The sequence below is a fragment of the Notechis scutatus genome, chromosome 4 (genome assembly GCF_049901735.1).
Source record: "Notechis scutatus isolate UNSWTSFEM ecotype Mainland chromosome 4, rNotScu1.2, whole genome shotgun sequence".
NCBI classification, from domain to species: domain Eukaryota; kingdom Metazoa; phylum Chordata; class Lepidosauria; order Squamata; family Elapidae; genus Notechis; species Notechis scutatus.
This window is the reverse complement of record NC_142012.1, coordinates 43398130-43419299: the sequence shown is the minus strand read 5'-3', so window position 1 is coordinate 43419299 and position 21170 is coordinate 43398130. Positions and strand designations below refer to the sequence as shown.

Sequence of the window (21170 nt, the reverse complement as noted above, 5' to 3'; positions counted from 1 at the left end):
CCAAGCTCCATTTTTGCTGGCATAGTGCTTGGGCCATCACAGGCAATCCCAATATGACATCAAGCTGGCTGTGCCTTCTGATCATGCCCCCCCGGCCCCCGAGGTCAAATACAACTTTGATGCAGCCCTCAATGAAATCAAGTTTTTTTCTGGTGTAGAAAAATTAAGAAACTAAGAAAGCAACTTTCCACCTTCATCCCAAGTATAAGCAATTTCACCATCTCTTCCTCTTAATTAACAGATATAAAACTGTTTAGCCCATAAGTCAAATCATCCCATAACTCGATTCTTTAACTATTGGCAAATCCAGCAGTGTACACACTGTGGTTTAATGGATTTATTAATATTCCCCAGCAATTCCCTTCATCAAGAATCCACAGGGCAATGAGTCCATAAGGCACTTGAAAGTTTCCCAAGAAAGGTAAATCCATCAGGCAAAATTAATCCATAACACTGGAGGATTCACAAGGCAAGAAAAGTTTGCAAGGCACAATCCAAAGTTGTTGGATTCCTCCAAAGGCAGGAATCATAATAACCAGAAAACACACTGCTAGAAAATGAACACATTCTCCCATGAGCTGTTCAGAGCATCCACAAGCGGGAGGTGCTTCAGTCTCTTCTGGAAAGGCTGGGCTTAAAACTCCGGGATGCTCCTCCTCCTCCACGGGACACCTCCCCAGTGTCCCCCAGTTTTAGCTCAGCCTTCGTGGTAAGAGGTTGTGCACTCCCTGACTGGAACAGTTTTCTGATTCAGGTTTCCTCTTGGGTTATTTTGGCTTGTAAAAATCTTCCCCATTTAATTTGGCTTTTTTCAGGCTTGTGCCTCTATTAGGTTGCCTCAATCAGGTTAAAAACAGTTTATTTGTAACTAGCGGAGCCTGCCACTCCGCGGGCAGCCTGAGGCGACTGCCTCAGGCAATTACCTTATCTAACTTTCCGATCGACTTCTCAGCGATCATAGCGGAGTGCTCGCAGCCGCGGCTCACTTCGCCTTGCCGTTTCGTCTGACAGGAGCATTTAACTCACAAGTTAGAGCCTCAGCAGCAGCGGCTCGTTAGACTTCTCAGACATTAGCAGCGGAGATTCTGGCTTCCCGCCTTTTTCAACGGCTGGCTCAAGTTCGCGCCTAAATATCACAGGCGCCATTCGCCGCTGGTTTCCCTTTTTGGGGACCAGGGCAGTACCTTCCTATTTCGTTCTCCCTGGGTTTAGCTCTCCCTTGTATGACTGACGTTGGATAAGCAGGCTAGTCATTAAACAGGAATTTCCTTGCAATTGCCTTTGGATCATTTCTTTGGAGTGAAGCCGCAAGTGCCATTTTAAACTGCGGGACGTTTTGTTTTGACAGGAAAGAATCCACCTCAGATCCTGTATAGCTGGTTTCCCTTGTTGGGGACCAGGGATTCAGAACGTTCTCGCTTGGATCGCTTGGGGGGTTTCCCTTGTTGGGGACCCTTAGATACTGTTTACCATATGCACAGTTTTACATATAGATATAGGCATATGTATATGTATATAGGCGTGTATATATTGATATATATATATATGTATGGTATTCAGCTTTGTTCGGGTATTTTCCCACATCATTGTAGTTGTGCTTTTAAAGTTGTAGCAACGTTTCGGCAGAATCTCATCTGCCATCATCAGGCTTCTGTATTGTGTTTGTCTGTCGAACGAACACAATACAGAATACAGACGGACTTACTAAGTACTTACTCTCCTGGAGGAGCACTCTACTTTCAACCACAGGGGAAGGCATCACCCCAAAGTACTAATAATAATAATAATAATAATAATAATAATAATAATAATAATAATAATAATAATAATTTTTTAAAAAATTAAAATTAAAGTCAGAGGCAAGAGAATCAGTCATCCACAATGGAAGGTGACAATGCTTTCCGCTCCAAGACAAATAAGTCCCGAGATAAGCCAGTGGGCCCCAAAAAGGCCTCTATAGACGGCACCAAGCTTTGGAAAGGCAATTGCAGAAGCGAGCCAGGGAGGCAGACAAGATGGCTATGACACAACAATCTGATCAGGACCCATGTCCATTGTTGGGGCCCTTGGACTTATCTACTCAGTCCAGGCAGGCTGTTTCTGGACAACCTCCCATAGGCACATCTCCTCCAATGAGCACTGCCCGGCTAATCCCAGAGGCAACCTTCACCCCTACGGTCGCCGGCCTAAGAATTATTACAATTGTTCTCTTGGTTTAACATTTTTATTTCCTTCTTAATTTTTAAAGTCTCATCCATTTTTTTTCTAAAGCAGTAATAAAAGCTTGTTCATATTGCTCTCCATACTTAAATCAGATTGTTCTATAACAGCTTCTTCTGGAAACAGACTGTTCATAAGAGTACAGAACATAGCTGATGTTGCTGAAGTCATATTACAATTCTTCAAAAATATCTCTGAATGCCACTACAGTGTTTTATTTTGTTACATTTCCAAAACAAGAATTATATTTCTTCTTCAAAAATGCTTTAATTCTTTAAAATTAATTTTATAAAGTCTTAATATTTGAAATCAAATATTCTGTTTTCTATAGCCAAAACAGTCTTGATTTTTGCTGTTTACGTATATTACATACTGTTCTACATACATTTTCTTACACTAAGGATTGAAAGTAATCACCCAGTGTTTCCAATTCCTTTCATTTTGAAGGTGTCTAACTTCTTTAAAGTAGTTAATAGGCAATTTCCTAAAGTGGTTAGCAAAGGAAATGCATCTGCAGCTGGAGCAAGAACAGTAAATTCCCTAATCTCCTGGTTCTTCCACTCTCCAGACTTCTGCCTTGCAGCCTCTCTTGTGAGCCATCTATATATACCCTCTCCCTTCCTCTAGAGAGAATCAAAGGAGTCAAGCTCCTTGTCCATTTCTTGTTCCTAGCTGCAGTTGTTGGCTGTGCTTTCTCAAAGCTGCCTTCAGTCTGTTATGTTCCTGATGAAATCCCTTCAGTCCATTTTTTTTCTAGATGATATATGAAAGTCAAACACTGTAGTAATTTTGATATGGGGGCTTTTCAGACTGAAACCATGTAACAGGATTATATTTTATTGACTTTTTCTGATGTTCTCCTTTCTAAGTTAATTCACTTTAGGCTAACAAATCAATATTTTTAAAAATGAAAACTTGATTTAAATGGTTAATGAATAGAACATTTGCTATATCATTTTGTTTAAATATGTTTTCCTGTTCACATTTTATAGATGAACTTTGTGTAACTTTGAAATAAGACAGAAGCTCTTATAATCAATTTTCTGTCCATCATAGTTTCAAAAGAGGCATGAAATTATTTAGTTTCTTATCTCTAGCATTTTTTTAGAGTCAAGATATTCAGACTAAGAAAATGTTCTCTATATTTCTTTTTCCATCAAAACATGTTCTTATTTAAGTATGTATTATTTATATCCTTAGGTGGATAGAGTGGTCTCCTACTTATGGAAAAGAATGGAAAATCCTTCTGGGTATTCAACACAAAATCATAAACTAAAACAAGAACTACAACTAACCATTTAGACTTTCATTTCACCACATTTATTGATATTGGAAAGTGTGTATAAAGATTAGAACTTCAGTTATTGTTTATCTTTTAAATATTTGGGAATAGTTTTCCCAATGAAACCTTTTCTATAAAAGTTTCTATAAAAATCAGTATAAAGAAATGATTATAAGTTCCATTAAGGTTATGGGGAAGTTATAATTTAATTTAAAAAATACTCTAGAATGGCTATATTTAATTAGAAAATTGCTATGTGAATATTTTCTAACATTTCAAGAAAATTGTAAGATATTAAATTTGTTTAATAGGAGAAAGACAAATGCCCTTATATTCTCAATCTTTAGGTATTCGTAGATAGAAGATATTTCTTAATTTTGGAAATGGGAATGTCAACAAGCTCTGTGATCCTTAATTTTTCATCTCAAGACAAGAATAAACACAATAGTAATCAATGCTGTCTAATAGCAGTCAACCAACTTTCAGAAAAACAGCAAAAATATTTTACAACCTTTGTAATGCCCCATTTAAAAAAAACACAATAGAGGCAATTGTTTCTTGTATAGTCAGACAGGTATTATTGACCTTGGACAGATACAAATTGAAAGTAATATGTTTTTTTTTAAAGAGAACATACTAATCTTCCATATTTCCTTTCAGTTATCTCCAGGACAGAGTACCAAGTAGAAAAAGAATATTATCTACCAACACAAATGGAGATGCATTCAAAAATATTTTAAATTTCTGTTTCCCTATTTTAATGTACATTGCCTAAATGTTGTCACCAGTCAGGAATATGACTGTATTTACTTTGAAAAATTTCATGTAGTTTTTGTTTTTTCATGGCCAAACTACAAAACCACCCAAAAGAAAAATATATAGCTTCTGTTTATTGAAATGTTAACACCAGAAAGAGAGAGATGGCAATAAGACTTCCTTTCTGGCTAAAAGAAAAAAGGAAAGGAGGAAGGGAAGGAAGGAAGGAAGATGAAAGAAAAAGAAAGAAAGAAAGAAAGAAAGAAAGAAAGAAAGAAAGAAAGAAAGAAAGAAAGAAAGAAAGAAAGAAAGAAAGAAAGAAAGAAAGAAAGAAAGAAAGAAAGAAAAAGATCAACAATTATTTCAAATTAGCACGCAACCCTGAACTCAATAAACCACTCCAAAGTAAGCAACATGTTGTCCTTTCCTGATAAAAGTAGCCTGTTAAAAGCTACTTCAAAGCCTTCACAATATTTAATTCCCAGAGCATTATTATCACCAAAATTTGAGTAAATGAACCAGTTACTATACAAAAAGTTAGCCTTTGCAAACCCATATGGAATTAAGTAGTTTCACAAGAATCTCATCCAGAAGAGCATCTCTAAGGCACTGCTTGAGGACTAGAAGTGATAGCATGACATTTTATCTTGGACATTTTTCTGGAATCTTGTGAGTCTGTCTCATTCTAGTATGATGAGTTCAGTAAGTTTTTCATTTACTAAGAATGATAAGATATTGTAAGAATAGCACTTACCCTTTGCCATCAGCAGTACCTTAGGAGTGAGCACGGGAAGACTGCATTCATTAATAGATAGGCTGAGATAAGAGAGCTACTTATCTAATAAGATTGGGAATGCCTAGCACAATGAGGTTCATTTTAAAGAAAATGAAATATTCTACCAAAGCAGCACCTAGAAGTGAATAATGGATTATTAGCGTATTTCATGCAGAAGGATTTTTCTGGTTCAGGATGCTGGTTATTATACAGAGATTGGCATTGGTTTTCAGATTTACCCTCATTTTTCTGTGATTTGGTAATGTAGAACAAAGTTTACAAGGGTGGACTATTTGAAATTCCTTGTGATACACGCACACACTGATTGTGACACTCTTGGTATTTTGCCAACTGATCACGAAATTATACTTTAATGCTAATATATAAAGAAAATCTTTATGGTTGTTTCTGTCAGTTTTTCTAAGAAGAAAACTAGAAATAGTCTAATTTTCATAGGAAAGTAGATCTAGAGGAGTATAGAAATAGCCATCACATAAATGTTTTAGAATATAAATAACATCAACCTAGATATTTCAGAATTGTTGGGTGTTCAGTAAACATTGTACAATGTGCCACTGATTGACTCTAAAACTAATGTTACTTTTTAAATACTGGTCATGATTATATTAAATAGTGTCCTGTAGCAGCAGTCACCAATCTTTTTGGCACCAGGGACTTTGTTTCGTGGAAGAAAATTTTTCCACAGACCGGGAGGGAACAGTGTGCAATCTAAGTCCTTTACAGTTTACATTGGGATTTGTGCTACAATAAAAAATCTAATGCCCGATGAGCTGAGACAGTGATGCTGCCACAGGGGAGCAGCTGCAAATACAGGTGAAGCTTTGTTCACTTGCTGGCAGCTCATTTACAACTGTGCAGCCCAGTTGCTAATAGGACACAGTTGGGGACCCCTATCTGGTAGCAAGTGTTATTCATTTTGTAATGTCTTGATCAATCTTAAAATATATATTCATTTTCTATTTATTTAAATTTCAATCATTTGTTTTGACTTTGTTGCATTGTAGGGAAAATTATTTCCTTTTGCGAATGAAGCATTGAGATAGATAGATAGATAGATAGATAGATAGATAGATAGATAGATAGATAGATAGATAGATAGATAGAGAATATTGTACAATTATTCCTGAAATAACTATATATCACAATTACCACACTTTCTGTTCAGAATAAGTAAATAAAATCACAGATCTGCGGAATAACACTAGTATCCTTCATTAGATGACAATGCAGTTTAAGCAGGCATGGAATTCTTGTATGTGAACGGGGGCATTATTGGGCCATATGCTACTTCTCCAAGACTTCACTCACAATTCCCCCTCTCTTGTTTTTCCTTTCTTAGTAATTTGACAATTCCAAACTTGGTCTGTTCCAAGTAAAATCATCACAGACTTCATGGAAAAAAATTGTGTTTAGTATTTATTCTTCTGTATATTTAATATAACAAATAAATTTAGTCTGTATATAGATGCCTTTATTATTTTCAATTATTTCTCCAAAAAACTATCTGTAACTGACAGCATCTTCAAGGAACAATAAAAATATATTATGTTAAATTTTAAATTTTTGTCTGCACTGAAAAGTTACAGTTTGCCAAATTCAGTGAAATGAACTTAAATTGAAAGGTTTATGAATGTTTTTTACATCTTTTCATTACCTTTTCCTCAAAGCTTTATATTATTTTTCCTCTTAGAATTTTTTCTTCCTATAAGCCATAATGTCTTGATTCTCTTAACCTCTGCTTTGGTGTGTCAGTTATTTCTTTCTGTTCTAGAATCAGTCCTAGATTCTAACTAAATAATTCATAACAGCATGCATTCATTTTCAATAATAGCAGCATACTGATGATTCCAGTCAACCTCCAAATCGAACTATTGAAAACCTATACAAATCTGTTAGAGGTATAAACCTAAAACCAATGTGTTATATTTATTTATTTATTTATTTATTTATTTATTTGATTTGCCAATTGTTTACAAGATAATAAGCATAAATGTATACATAGTTGTGAAAACATGAAATGGGTACATATAAGAAAAATAAAAGAATAAGAGAAACAATAGGACAGGGACGGTAGGCACGTTGGTGCGCTTATGCACGCCCCCTACAGGCCTCTTAGGAAAGGGGTGAGGTCAATAGTAGACAGTCTAAGGTTAAAGTTTTTGGGGTTTGGGGAAGAAACTACAGAGTCGGGTAGAGTATTCCAGACATTGACCACTCTATTGCTGAAGTCGTATTTCCTGCAATCAAGTTTGGTGCGGTTTACTTTGAGTTTGTATCTATTGTGTGCTCTTGTGTTGTTATGGTTGAAGCTGAAGTATTCATTGACAGGTAGGACATTGCAATGTATGATTTTATATACCATGCTTAAGTCAGACCAAAGACGGCGTAATTCAAGGTTTTCTAGTTCTAGAATTTCAAGTCTGGTGTCATAAGGTATTCTACAACGAGTAGCGGAGTGGAGAACTCTTCTTGTGAAATATTTCACAAGAAATATTTCAGAAGTCCCACTGGACTGTTCTGAGTGGCCTGCACTGTTCTACTAATAATAGAAATGGGAGGAAAAATCTCTACTTTGCTGCAAATTCCTATAGGTGTCATTGCTGGAATATGTGCTAATTTCCAATAGCCATCAATACTGATTTACATTTTGTATCAATATGATATAAAGCTACTAGTGTGTAGCACAGTACCCCATAGTTCTCTTCTCACAGGATACCCAGTTTTTCCTTCTGTCCTCTGCTTTCCATTCTATTCTCCTCCTGCTTCAATCATTCTTTATTTCTAAAGAATAATTAATCCAGGTGGCAAGAAACCTGAGAAGAAACATTTCAGTATTTCAAAGAGACTTCGCTTTAATTAACTCAGTATAAATGAGGGTGGGAAGTTCCTCTAAAAGTTTCCAAAATAATGCAGGCTTAGTATTAAAATCAGCTGAAATCTGTTAGCTCTTCCTTCCTTCTTCTTTCCCACTTGTGTGAGGCTTGGCACCTTGCTATGGTTAGGGGCCTTACCTTTCCTCTTTGAAAGGCTACTTGACCTCCCTAATTCTTTTCTGCATGTAAACAGTTCCATAAACTTTTGGGAATGAACATTTTGGCCAACTTGAACATACAAACACACACACACACACACACACACACACACACATACACATACACACACACAAGAGAGTTAACACTGCGTTATTCTTTGAAAAGTTTAAGACATGAATTCAAACTAGAAACATTTTCTTTTTATCTTGTTTTTGCCGCTTAGCATGCTATTTTTAAGAAAAAGGTTTGAACCACTGTCTTTAAATCCCCATCATCTATATTAACGTCCATTTCCAGCCTGTGAAAGTTACAAAGTGGGTTTTTTTTTTCTTAATCCACTTCACATTGAAGAAACAAATTACTGGCTGTGTACATTGATTGATGAAATAGGTATTTAATCAACACAACCTCCATCTCATTATTTATTTCTTTGGAATATTTTAAATTTTCTTCTCTTGATTGTTAAGAGAACAGCCCATTGCCCTGTTGTCGGCACTGACTAGCCGAATAAATGACAGGAATTCCATTGCCTTTTTTTTTAATCACCAAGATTTGTCTCATACTAAATTTATATTAGTGCATGAATTGGATATTTGTGATCTAAATTTTTCAAGTTTAATAATGATGCTAAACTGAAAATTAGGAGCATTGTTATTTATCTTCTTTTTCACTCAGTAAGTTTTTATTTGGTATAGGAGACTGGTGTTTACCTGAATTAAGGAACTTTTAAACAGAAGCATATATAAAGACATTGCTGTTCTAAACATGTTTTGTTATCTCTATTATCTCTTGCTATTTCTGATATTTTTTTTTAATTAGATAATGGTAACATGCACTTTTAAGTCGTATTTATAAATATTGTTAATGCTGTACAGGAAACAGAAAACAGACTTATGAAAAGAAATATATGTTTTACTCTGAATAGTTTTGTATCTACTCTAGATTAATTCAAAACTGGTTTTACGCTATATGAAGGCACCTCCTACTGTTCTCACCAGCACTTGAGACTGTTTAATTAAATAAAACACATAAAAAACAAGAGAATAGAAGTATTTCAAATAGCAAACAGCACAAAAGAAGCACATCTGCACAATCTGAAGAAATATTTGCATATGTAGCACAATACTGAAGTTAAGAATTTTACAAAGGAAAGGCTTTGTCTTAATCTTTTATTCTTTTAACATGCAATATTTGTGTATATTACATACACTGCTACTTTACATGATCATCTCATAGAATGTTCTGCTTTGTGATTACAGAATAACAGTTATTATTTGTGCTGTTCTTTCTTGTGCTAGAATAATCTTGTACTATGTTATTTCTGATTGCTGGAATATGTTTGTTGCGCTTGTCTACACAACATAAGTGTAGATAAAATGAGATATTTTTTTTGCTCAGATAAATACATTAAATGGAAGGTGAAGCTTTCTTAATATATAAATGTTTACTGTTGTAAGTTTGTAGTGTTAAACAGGGCTTACAATTTCTACTAATTATTTTATTTACCTGTTTATATAAGAATTAGTCTCTCTTTGTGTGTTTGTGTCTATGTGAATAAATTTGTCTATAAAGATATAATCCTTTATAAAAATATAGTTAATACTTTGCCTAACAAAATTTGTCGTAAATAGTTTATAAAAATCAATAAAAATTTAGATTAATCGTTAACAAAATGAAAATACAATGCATCCTATAACACTTTATTAAAAGTGGAAGTTGTAGGATTTAAGTTTGAAAATGTTTAATTGCATTTCTTTAACCTGTTATTTTTTCTTTAGTAATTCCTTCAAATCTTTAACATTCACTGAATGATGTGATTAGCAGCTTAGTTGAAACTAGTCTAAATGTTTGACAACTTATTGAAAAAATGAACAAAAGTTAATACTTTATATTTTTAAATTTTTCAGGTAAAGTAGGATTTACACAGGAAAATAACACTATAGATTCTGGAGAACTTGATATAGGTCGAAGAGCAACACAAGATGTTCCTCCTGGGATCTTCTGGCGGTCACAAGTCTTTATTGATCAACCACAGTTTCTAAAATTCAATATCTCCCTTCAGAAAGATGCTTTGATTGGAGTATATGGCCGAAAAGGTTTACCACCTTCACATACACAAGTAAGAGTTGTCTTTAATGAAAGTAATATTCAGAAATCACACCTTTAGAAATTGTTATTATTTTGGGTTTCAAAATTTTATAGTTTTTTAATTATTTCATATATTGTGCCAAGGTATATTGGCCCTTCTGAATTATAATTTTACAGCATATACTTATGCTTCTAAAAAGATAATTCAGAACACCCAAACGTGAGCTCTCACACACACAAATATACATTTCTCTAGTTCATAGAAAAATAACATACATTTTTTCAGAAATCTTAAGATAAATTATATGATAAGATATAAATGCCACATTTTAATGATACTTTAATATGAGATAAACTTGCTTAAGTTTAGAATTGTTTCTTTTTTAAAACAAATGTTTTCACAAAAGCATTAGTTATTTCTTAGTAAAAATCAAAGGAACTTGAGATCAGATCAGCATTCTTATAAATAACACTTATATTGTATGTTTATTCATTTCATCCTTCAAAAAACTTTATGATTTATTTTATTTTCCTTTTCCTTTTGCTATATTGCTGTAGGAAGTGATGTTTTGCAGCATTTGTGTGTGTGTGTGTGTGTGTGTGTGTGTGTGTTTGTACCAATATTCCCAGATGTAGCTGAATGACTGCTTCTTACATTTTGTGCAACTATGTCAGAACAATCTTTGTTGCACAGCTCTGTTTTCCCAGACATCACAAATAAGTCAGCCTGAAGTAATTGATAGTGGCTGACCATTCAAAAATAGTCAATGGTAGTTTCAAGTTGGTATGACAAATTCTTAGAAAGTTGGTTTTACTGCAACAAGGCAGTCAATATGTTCATCTAAAGAAACTACAAAATAACAGATGACTTTGGTACTTTGAAATAAAAATGAATAAAATCATTAGAGGCACTTGTCTAAATCACAACACCTATACAGAATTTGTAAGAATTATAATTTGCTGCGAATAGCAGCCAGTAGCATTAACTCTATAACAAAGATTTCCAAATTTTATTTTAATAAAAGATGGTTCAAATGGTCATTGAATGCTTATAACTTAATACATGTTGCTATTTCCAGTGTTGCTGCCAAGATCTGGAAAATTATTATGATGAAATAAGGCAGATGAAAAACAGAAAGGAAAAAATATGTTAATATAGAATTTAGCAATGTATGCTGCTCACTGATGCTTTTTGAATTTTTTTAAATAGCTCTGTGACTTCTGGGTCAACAGGATTGTTGTTTTTTTAGTACTCATTAATCAGGCTCGTGCTATTTCACAATCATATATAAAGAGAAATAAAATAAATTATAAACAAATTCTGTAAATAGTCTGCCTCAGTCAATCATTCATTGAGTATTGAGATATAATGGTTGTCATTACAAAGTGTCTCCTCTAAAGTCTGCTGCCTTTTCATTTAAAAATCTGAGCTATACAGATTATACAGGCAAAAAAGCAATGAGGAAACCCAGCAGTGACACTGACATAGTGAGCTAAACTAACTAACTAACATCTGAAGTAAACAATGGGAATGTTACTTGTGACAAACGGATGTGAAGAGAATAAGTAGACTGAGAAAGAATCTTTCTGTGCAGAAAACTGTAAGAAAAACTACTCAAAGAATAATTATTTTAAGCAAGGTAGTTAGCTTTAAAAGTCCCTGACTAATGAATTCTAGTGGTCAGTGGACTTACAATCCTTTTCCCTCTGATATCAGCCAAATGATAAATGATGGCTAATACTTCCCTCATGCATTTAAGACTTCCTCTTCAGTCAGGATAAATACATAATAAGCTGCAGCTTGTGGCCAGTTCTGAATAGGGAGCAAAATCTCAGGATGCTATTTAAGAGAGCAAGCAATCTTCCTTCATGGTCACCCATTGAGCTATTAGCAAACTGCCTGTAGCTCAGAATTACTTGACACATAATTCCTCTTTAAAGACAATTTATTTTCCATCACTCTGATGCTCATATGGAAAACTTCTTTTAAAATTACCTGTCATGTTAACAGTATTTGAAACAAACATATTTTAATGCTATTTAAAGGTAGAGCCTAGTCTCCTTCATAAAATATTTTTATTGTTTGTCTTTTTATTACTGTTGCTAGCCAGTCAGAGCTACATGCCACAAAATAGGTGGCCTTATAAATCTTACTCATAAATAAATACCTATTCCTTAAAAAGTATAAATTTGGTTAGCACTTTCACTTACCTGGTTAGAAGCAAGACCAAAGTATGCAATATTTGGAAGGGAAATATTTTTTGTAGCATACAAGTCAATGGCCTGAAATCATTTAAGATTTTACGGATTAAAATCAATTTCCTCTTATGAAATCATAATTACAGGGGCCAAATTTCAATGACATATCCTTCTTTTCCTTGAAACTTGATCAGACATGGAGATAAGAAATAAAATTACAAAAATGCATGTTGGTTTTGGAATAAGTTAGTGTATTGTTAATAATCAGGGTGCAAGTCATATCCTGAAAGTGAAAGAACAATGCCTCTGAATTTTTATTGCTTTGTTAATATTCCAATATTCATTTTTATTTTCAATCACATAGTTTAAATGAACATAACCTACTTGCTATGTATAATGTATAAATGTACTACATATATAAAATTTATAAATGTACCCGGACAGTGATAGTGAACTGTTGCTCTTCTTGCCCATCTCTGATTTCTATGCATGCATTATATTACCGGTATTACCTTTTTTTCATACTGCAGACAAGTGTAAATGATATCCAGGCAAAGTAATGCGATTTCATACTCTCAAGCTTTAAAAGGCTTCACCTCTTTTTTTCACAATTTGCAGAAATATATTAATAATTAACAAAGAAACTTTGTTTAATTTTCTGTAATAATTTTGGAAAAGTTGATGTTGCAGGAAAAGTTTGATAACCAATTTGTTTCTTTAAAAAACAGATGCTTCTGACAGCAACATAGTATTTAAATCAAAATAATAATTTTCTTATTTATATATTTTTTTTCTTGTGATTTTAAGACAGAAATATACAGTCACCGTGTTTTTGACAATGGATTGTTCAAACTATTAATCCACTGCATCCATGTGTTCTCTATTTTTATATTCTTAGTTGTGTCCAAATATGAAGATTGTTGTTTATCTTTAGCAAAATATAAATCAATATGATGCACTTCAGCCATGAATGTATACTTTTTTAATGAATATGTCAAGGTTATTTTAAATTATTATTTATATTTAAATTATTATTTATATATAGGTTATTTATACTTATTTAAATTATATATTATATAATTTAATTATATAATATATAATTTATAATATATTATATAATTTAATTTAAATTATATTTAAATTATTATTTATATATAGGTTATTTATACTTATTATCTTGTAAACAATTGGCAAATCAAATAAATAAATAAAAATAAAATAAAATAAATAAATAAGATTACACATTTAGTCAACAGTTAAAGCAAAATTGATTCAAGGCAACAAAAAGTCTAGTTTCAACATATTTTAAAAATGATATACTTACTACTGAGAACAATACACCAGTAACTATAGTTTTGAAAATTAATTCCGTTAATGCATTGATATGCAATGTAGCAAGTGATTCATTTTTTTCCCCCTTGCAGTATGATTTTGTAGAACTTTTGGATGGGAGCCGATTGATTGCAAAGGAGCAGCGTAACCTTCTTGAAACAGAGAGAGCAGGCAGACAGAGAAGATCTGTTAGCCTTCATGAAGCAGGGTTCATTCAGTATTTGGATGCTGGGATCTGGCACCTGGCTTTTTACAACGATGGAAAAAATGCAGAGCAAGTGTCTTTTAATACGATTGTTATAGGTAAGTAGAGTATTCACAATATTCTTTAAGAACTGATATTCTGAATATCTCAAAACTTCAAACTTTCTAACATAGCCTTTCTAACTGTACATAACTATTAAACAAGAAATGCAATTCCATGTTAATTACAGACACAAGGTATGAAGTGTAGTAAAAATGTGACTTTATTAAAAGTGGAAGTTGTAGGATTTAAGTTTGAAAATGTTTAATTGCATTTCTTTAACCTGTTATTTTTTCTTTAGTAATTCCTTGTAAAATTGTAAAATTTTATTCAAATATGTTAGATTTTTATTTAAATGTTTTTTATTTATTCTCTTGAAGGCATACATACATTAGGTATATGATTTCTAAGAGTATGTTAATTTACTGACATTTATAGGTTGTATAAAGAGGGATTTTTGCTGCTTTATTTCGGTGCACTGATTACTGCCTGTTAGAATTTTCTTCTTTTGGTAATTTCAGAGTCTGTGGTTGAATGCCCTCGAAATTGCCATGGAAACGGAGAATGTGTTTCAGGATCATGCCATTGTTTTGCTGGCTTTCTTGGCCCCGATTGTTCAAGAGGTATATAAACTGAATTCTTTCTTAAATAAGTTCAAATAAGAAGCAGAAAAAGACAAGTAGTTACTAAGAAGCAAGAAAAAAGATTTTGAAGTACAACTTGTCAAGATGTACCTCTGCCTCTAAAGCTTGATTGAAAAGAATTATGTTAAGTTTTCTGTCATGTTTTATTTCACAGCAGCCTGCCCAGTATTGTGTAGTGGCAATGGGCAGTACTCCAAAGGACGTTGTTTATGCTATAGTGGTTGGAAGGGTACGGAGTGTGATGTGACTACCACCCAGTGCATTGACCCTCAATGTGGAGGTCGTGGGATTTGTATTATGGGCTCTTGTGCCTGCAACTCTGGATACAAAGGAGAAAACTGTGAAGAAGGTAAATAAGCAAATATTGACTCAGGATTGAACTATTATACTATACACTATATTCCACTACAGCATATTATTGATCTAAACATAACATTAAGTAGATACCATGATGTTTTAATTTCAACAGAAATAAGTATTTCATTCATACATATAATCTTTCAAGCAAGTTAAATACAGAACTTAGGATATATATTCTAGAATAGTGAACTTTAATTGCTTTATTGATCTATAAGTGCAAGCTAATCTGTTTTAAGAGCACTGAAAGTAGAAAAAATTAAATTCTTGATAAAATACAGATTTTTTAAAAAATATTTTATAATCTTTATTAACTGAACAACTGAAATGACTGATGTAACTAGTATTAACACTACAGTTGTATAAACCTTGCATTCTATCAACTGAATAATTACAAAACTCTTTCTACTGGAAAAAAAAAAGTGTGGTCATTTTTGCGGGATTTATTTAGACAGAGAAAGCACAACTTTCCACTCTCAATCAAATTGATTTTATTGATCAGCACACACAAAGTAATACAATTAAGTCTCTGGAATTAAATTTTCAGACCATTGACCCTACAAGTGTAACGTTTTATTGAGTCAAATTGCTAAATTAAATCTCATCATCTAAAGCACATTAAAGGGAATTAAGAAAGATAGAGCTGTGCAACTCATTTATTTCCTAAATAGGCTGTGGGTCAACCTGTAGCCTGCCTGCTTTTTTGGATCGGACAAGTACATTTCTAGGTTGGATTAATTTCTCTTGTATTTTTATATTTCTTTCTTTCTTTCTTTTTTCTTTCTTTTTTCTTTTTGCCTACACATAGCCAAATTCTCCATAACATTGGCAAAGAAGTATTGTGTTATTTGGAAAAGGAAAGCAACAAGCAACCTTCCTCCATTCCATGAAGAATATTAATTTACACAACAGACAAAATAAATATCTAACAAAACATTTGTAATAAACAGTATAAATTAAATAATTGCATTGTTCTCTTCATATTCAGAGATGCTTAAAGAATAAGCAATGGATAAGAGGGTATTAAAAATAGCATGCCACAACTGGGGTCTAAAAGTAAAAACTGGTGTGTCCAAAACTGAAATTTAATCTTGTTAGAAAACTGAAGAAAAATATAAATGGAAGATGTAACAGGTATTAATTCAGTATTTGGGAATTGTAAAAAATAAGTAGGGTTTTCTGATTATTTGATAGATTATGAGTCAGTGCAGATTCCTGTTCAGAATCTTCTGAAGTTCATAGAATCATACCATGTAACTAGGCGCAGCCTACCACCTTTTGATTTATTTCCAAAGTGACACAGCACTGAGTTTGACAGTATTTTCTGTTTTTATGCGTTATATTGCATTTAACTTGTCTATACACTTATTCATATATTTCCTTCAGCTGGAAAATTACTCATTGGGACATGTCACAAGTTATCTAGTTTTCAGCATAATAGCTTTAAAGTGCCCTTTTTTAAAAATTCAAAATCAATATTGCAGAAACAAGGTTCTCTCTTTTGATGTTATCAAGCTCTTCAAGGCAAATTCAGCAAAAAAGAACCACTTGAATTTCCAGAAATACCTTTATTGCTAGTATGGAATTATAAAAGAACTTGAAAGCCTACCAAAATAGTTTTCTACCTCAACCTATGTCTAGCATAATTAACACAGAATAAATTAGTCATTTCTCATATTTTCCCCTCTCAGGAATCCTTTTGGTAACTGTCAGGCTCATTTTTCCTTGTTCCCAGAATCTATTAGATATTTTATGGGAGGTGGACATTGTCTTCTCTGCACCATCCAAGGACTCAGAAAATTGCCCAGTATGGTCTCAGAGCATCCTAAAATATTTGTGCTGCCTAATCCCAAGCAGTGAAAAAGGAACTGAGTGTGTTACACACTGTGATTCACTCTAATATCTGCTTCAGAGCCTTGCCATATTTGTTGCTTCAGATATTGCAGGTGCAGAATGTAAATTTACCACTCAGTACTATGTAGTCTTAAGGCTGATTAAGAGTTGCCTACAACTACCTACAGCCTTCATGACATGCCTATCTGCAAAAGGGTTGACAGGTAAGCAGAGGTTGTAGAGGTTGCAAGATGTTCTAGAGGGCAGGAGCAACAGCAGAGAAAACCCTCCTTCAGGACCCTGCCAGCCAGAATAATCAGTTTGACAGAACCTTAAACATGCTTCCTCTGCCGGCACAAGTGGTATGGGCCAATGCCAGCGGGGTGAGACAGTCCCTCAAGTAACCTGGACTCATGCCATGAAGGGCTTTAAAGATGATAGCAACACATTGAATTGCTCCTGGAAGCAGTGTACCTGGTAACCAATGCAACTCACAGAGCTGTGGTGTTACAGGGGCTATTCTTGGGTCCAAACTACCCATGCTGCTGCAGTCTATACCAGCTGTAGCTTCGGAATGCTCTTAGAGCCCATTACAATAGTTCAGACATGAGATGACTAGGCACTGAATGACTGAATGCAGGGAATCCTGATCCAGGAAGCTGCAACTGGCATACAACACAAAGTTGTGCAAAGGCTCCCCTAGCCACAACTGCCACCTGTTCCTCAAACAGGAGTCGCAAGTCCAGGAGAACCTCCAAATTGCAGACTGAGTCTTTCTTGGCAGTGCTACCCATCCAGAGTCAAAGATGACAAAGCCCCAGATCCTGGAGCCCCACGTACCCAAAGCTATTTGGTCTTACCAGGGTTCAGTCAGCCTGTTGTCCCCCATCCAGGCCTCCACAGCTTCCAGGCACTACAAGAGGGCAGCTGCAGCATCACTTATATGTAGTGTATTAACAGTTCTGTACTCAAACAATTTTTTTTAAATTTCCTATATAGTTATGTGTTTTTCATTATTTTTAATTTAATGTAGACAATATTTCAGATAGATAGATAGATAGATAGATAGATAGATAGATAGATAGATAGATAGATAGATAGATAGATAGATAGATACATTGCATGCATGCATACATACATACATACATACATACATACCTCTGATTAGCAAATAAATAAAATACACGAAATAAATATTTTTGCAGATTCAATTCTAAAACATTCCTGACAGGGCTTTGCTGGGGTGCATAACTGATATCAGTTAACTCAGAACTGTAAAAGTGTCATGATAAGCAAAAATGGCTGGTTAATTAATATAACTAAAACGATAAAGCAAATCTGATAATAATTCAAAAAGTGGTTCTTTTGATATAACTTAGGGTGCTTAATGTTTTACTTGCCAGATTAATATAAGGTGAAAGGTCAGATGGACATAACCAATGGTTATTAACCACAGTACTAATATGGACAGGGATTTGCTATCCTATTTGTTTTTGCACATTTTATAAGATGAGCTGTTTTTGTTTCTAAATTACATAATGCGTACTTTAGCAATCATTTTCCTTAGTTCATGAGCATCTCACCTCCCCAAATGATAGAAAATATAACACTGATGAAACACACCAATTTAGAACATTGTTAAATATACATTTATTTAATTTGCGAAGGTAAAATTGCAGAAATTGAAACTTACAGTAACAATCCTTTTTATTAGAAATCAGTGATATCAGAAAAGAATGATAATTAGTATCAAGCTACCTTTACAGGTAGTACTTGATAGTTATTTAGTAACTATCCAAAGATATGACAGTGAGGTCCCTCAGTAACATGATCACCATTACAGACACTAAGCAGGTACACAATAGGAAATACATATCTAAAGCAGGATATTTAGTTTCAGACCAGTAAGCACAGTCATGGTCAATTTGCTTAGGCATTCATTTTATGTCCCAGTTGTAGTCGCTAAACAAAGATTACCTGTACTGGCCAATTTTTAATTCCAAAATAAATATGTTCTTTACAAATCTGACTTTGTATCGCTTTATGTATGGAGAGTTTTTAAAGCCTTCCTTTCTTTACATCCATTTTCTTTCTTAAATGTATTTCTCCTGAGCCTTTCTATCATCGAAGAATTATTCAACTGGAAGATGCTTTCCCTCTGTAGATGAGTTTTAGCACAAAAAAATCAGAATCAGCTACTATCTAAATTGTACTTCACTCTTTAGGCATAGATTTTTATGGATATCAGGAAATTAAACATGTAATGGGGACATGAAAGAGAATTAGGGAGGACAAGTTTAATTTAATACTATTACCTACTGTTTCTGTTTTATTTATTTAAAGGTTTTATTTATTGACCATCTTGCCTATGTAACTCTCTGTCCTGTTATATGTTCCATGACAGAGATACATTTGTCTTTTTCCAGGCCTCCTAGTTCTTAGAACATATAGCTTTGCATTATGTTACCCTGATGTTATCTCTGAGGATGAATTTGGGTTCCCTTTTTCATTTTTCAGTACCTAATAAGATTCATTATTCATTTTTTTAGTCTATTCTATGTGTAATATGAGGAATATAGCCTGGCAAAAAATAGTGAAACTTACAGATGCCAAACTTTTTTTTTTTCAGCTGATTGTTTAGATCCAGTCTGTTCAAATCATGGTGTATGTATCCATGGAGAATGTCATTGTAATCCAGGTTGGGGCGGTAACAACTGTGAAATACTGAAGACAATGTGTCCAGACCAATGCTCTGGCCATGGCACGTACCTGCAAGAAAGTGGCACTTGTAATTGTGATCCTAATTGGACTGGTCCTGATTGCTCTAATGGTAAGAATTTGGGGGAAATTATTTTGTGCTAATAATATTAAAAACTTCCAAGATTCTGCTGATTTGATTAATTTATAAATTCCACTAAAGCTTACCATCATAAACTGATTAATTTATAAATTCCACTAAAGCTTACCATCAATGTCAACATTGGCAAGACTTATAAGAAAGTTTTTATTTTCCATAAACACAGTTTCTTGTATCAACAACTATAGTTAACTTATTTACAGTTAGCATTAGTTGTTAGTTTTAACTTGTAATATACAATCTCTAGTACGCCCATTTCAGATCATCTGAAAATTTCTGTGAGTACAGCTGCCAAAATAGTATTGTATCAATGGCCAAATGTTTAAAATATTTAACTATTAACAGTATTTTGTATATATGCTAAATCATCAATAGCATCAACTGAATTGGTGTTATCTTAGCATAAGCTATTCTCCTTGTCAGTGCCACCAACTAAAGTCAATGTGCAGGAACTGAAGAAAATTTTCTAGGTTCCCTTTCGTATGATAAAATTGGCAGAAATTCAAACAAAAGCCTATGAAAACCTAATTTTATATATTTCAAAGACAACTTGAGGGATATTTAGGCTGTCAGAAAATATATGGGAACTGTAGAAATATGAATATATGTTTTGACTAAATGCTTTGTTTCGGGAAGTTCTGAAAGAAAACAGTAAGCACAGAAGGCACCATATGATCTTGATTCAACTTTCCATGTATGTGTTCATCAGTTCTACTCCACATGATCAGATCACCTTCATTCAGATCTATTATATCTTTTCTCTTTTTTCGTAGTGTCACAGATACATATTTTCTTTTCATTGATAGTGACTTGTTAATGTATGCCCTTTAAAATTTTACATTCATGGCATTCCAAGTCAAAAATTTTCATATTCCATAGTCATTACCAGATGGGTCAATAAATATTGATCTTGCCACCTGTCATGACTTAAATTTATCAAGGATTTTACTTTTTTTTTTTTTTTTTAGAAAGATAAAAAATAGTTTAGGTTACCAGTCTTAGTCATATCCATTTCACTTATAGCATTCCCTGTTAACAGTAGGGACGCAATACCTACTTGTATTTTTGTTTCAAATTTAATCAAACCTCAGTTTTATCCCAAGCATTCTTAATCTAAAAATTAACTTGGAAACTAGTATTTGATCATATTTCATCAACTAGGAAACTAAACTACTGTTGAAATTAATGGAATGTTGTGAATATGTTATATTTGAAATTAGTTGCATCCAATCAAATGAAGATGTTTCAGTTTAGAAAAATTGTTATCTCCAAAGCAAAAACTATAAGCTGTTTTGGTCTCTTTTTCTTAGTAGTTGTCCATTAATTAGCTCTCCAATTCCAGTTTTTTCTAAATTAACCCTAATTAATAAGCTCATTACAGAGACTGGCACACCTTGCTTTAAAGCAGATCTGCTAAAAGCTGATAAACACCTTCTCTTTAATGAAAAATTGATTAGACTGAGGAGAAAAGGCAAGTCTTTGGAAAATGAGGGTAATCTATCCAAACATCTTATAATAAAAAAAATCCAA

The 21170-nt window shown here is 33.4% G+C and overlaps 1 protein-coding gene across 27 annotated transcripts in view; it reads left to right on the top strand.

The window, feature by feature from the left end:
• TENM3 (teneurin transmembrane protein 3) overlaps positions 1-21170 on the top strand; it is a 708976-nt gene that overhangs the window by 610006 nt on the left and 77800 nt on the right. For all 27 annotated transcript variants that reach the window (XM_087963269.1, XM_087963268.1, XM_026667191.2 and 24 more), the window contains 5 exons: positions 9994-10205; positions 13798-14008; positions 14471-14572; positions 14748-14942; positions 19413-19613. In XM_087963269.1, coding sequence (XP_087819395.1) covers positions 9994-10205; positions 13798-14008; positions 14471-14572; positions 14748-14942; positions 19413-19613 — 921 coding nt within the window. The remainder of the gene's footprint in view (positions 1-9993; positions 10206-13797; positions 14009-14470; positions 14573-14747; positions 14943-19412; positions 19614-21170) is intronic.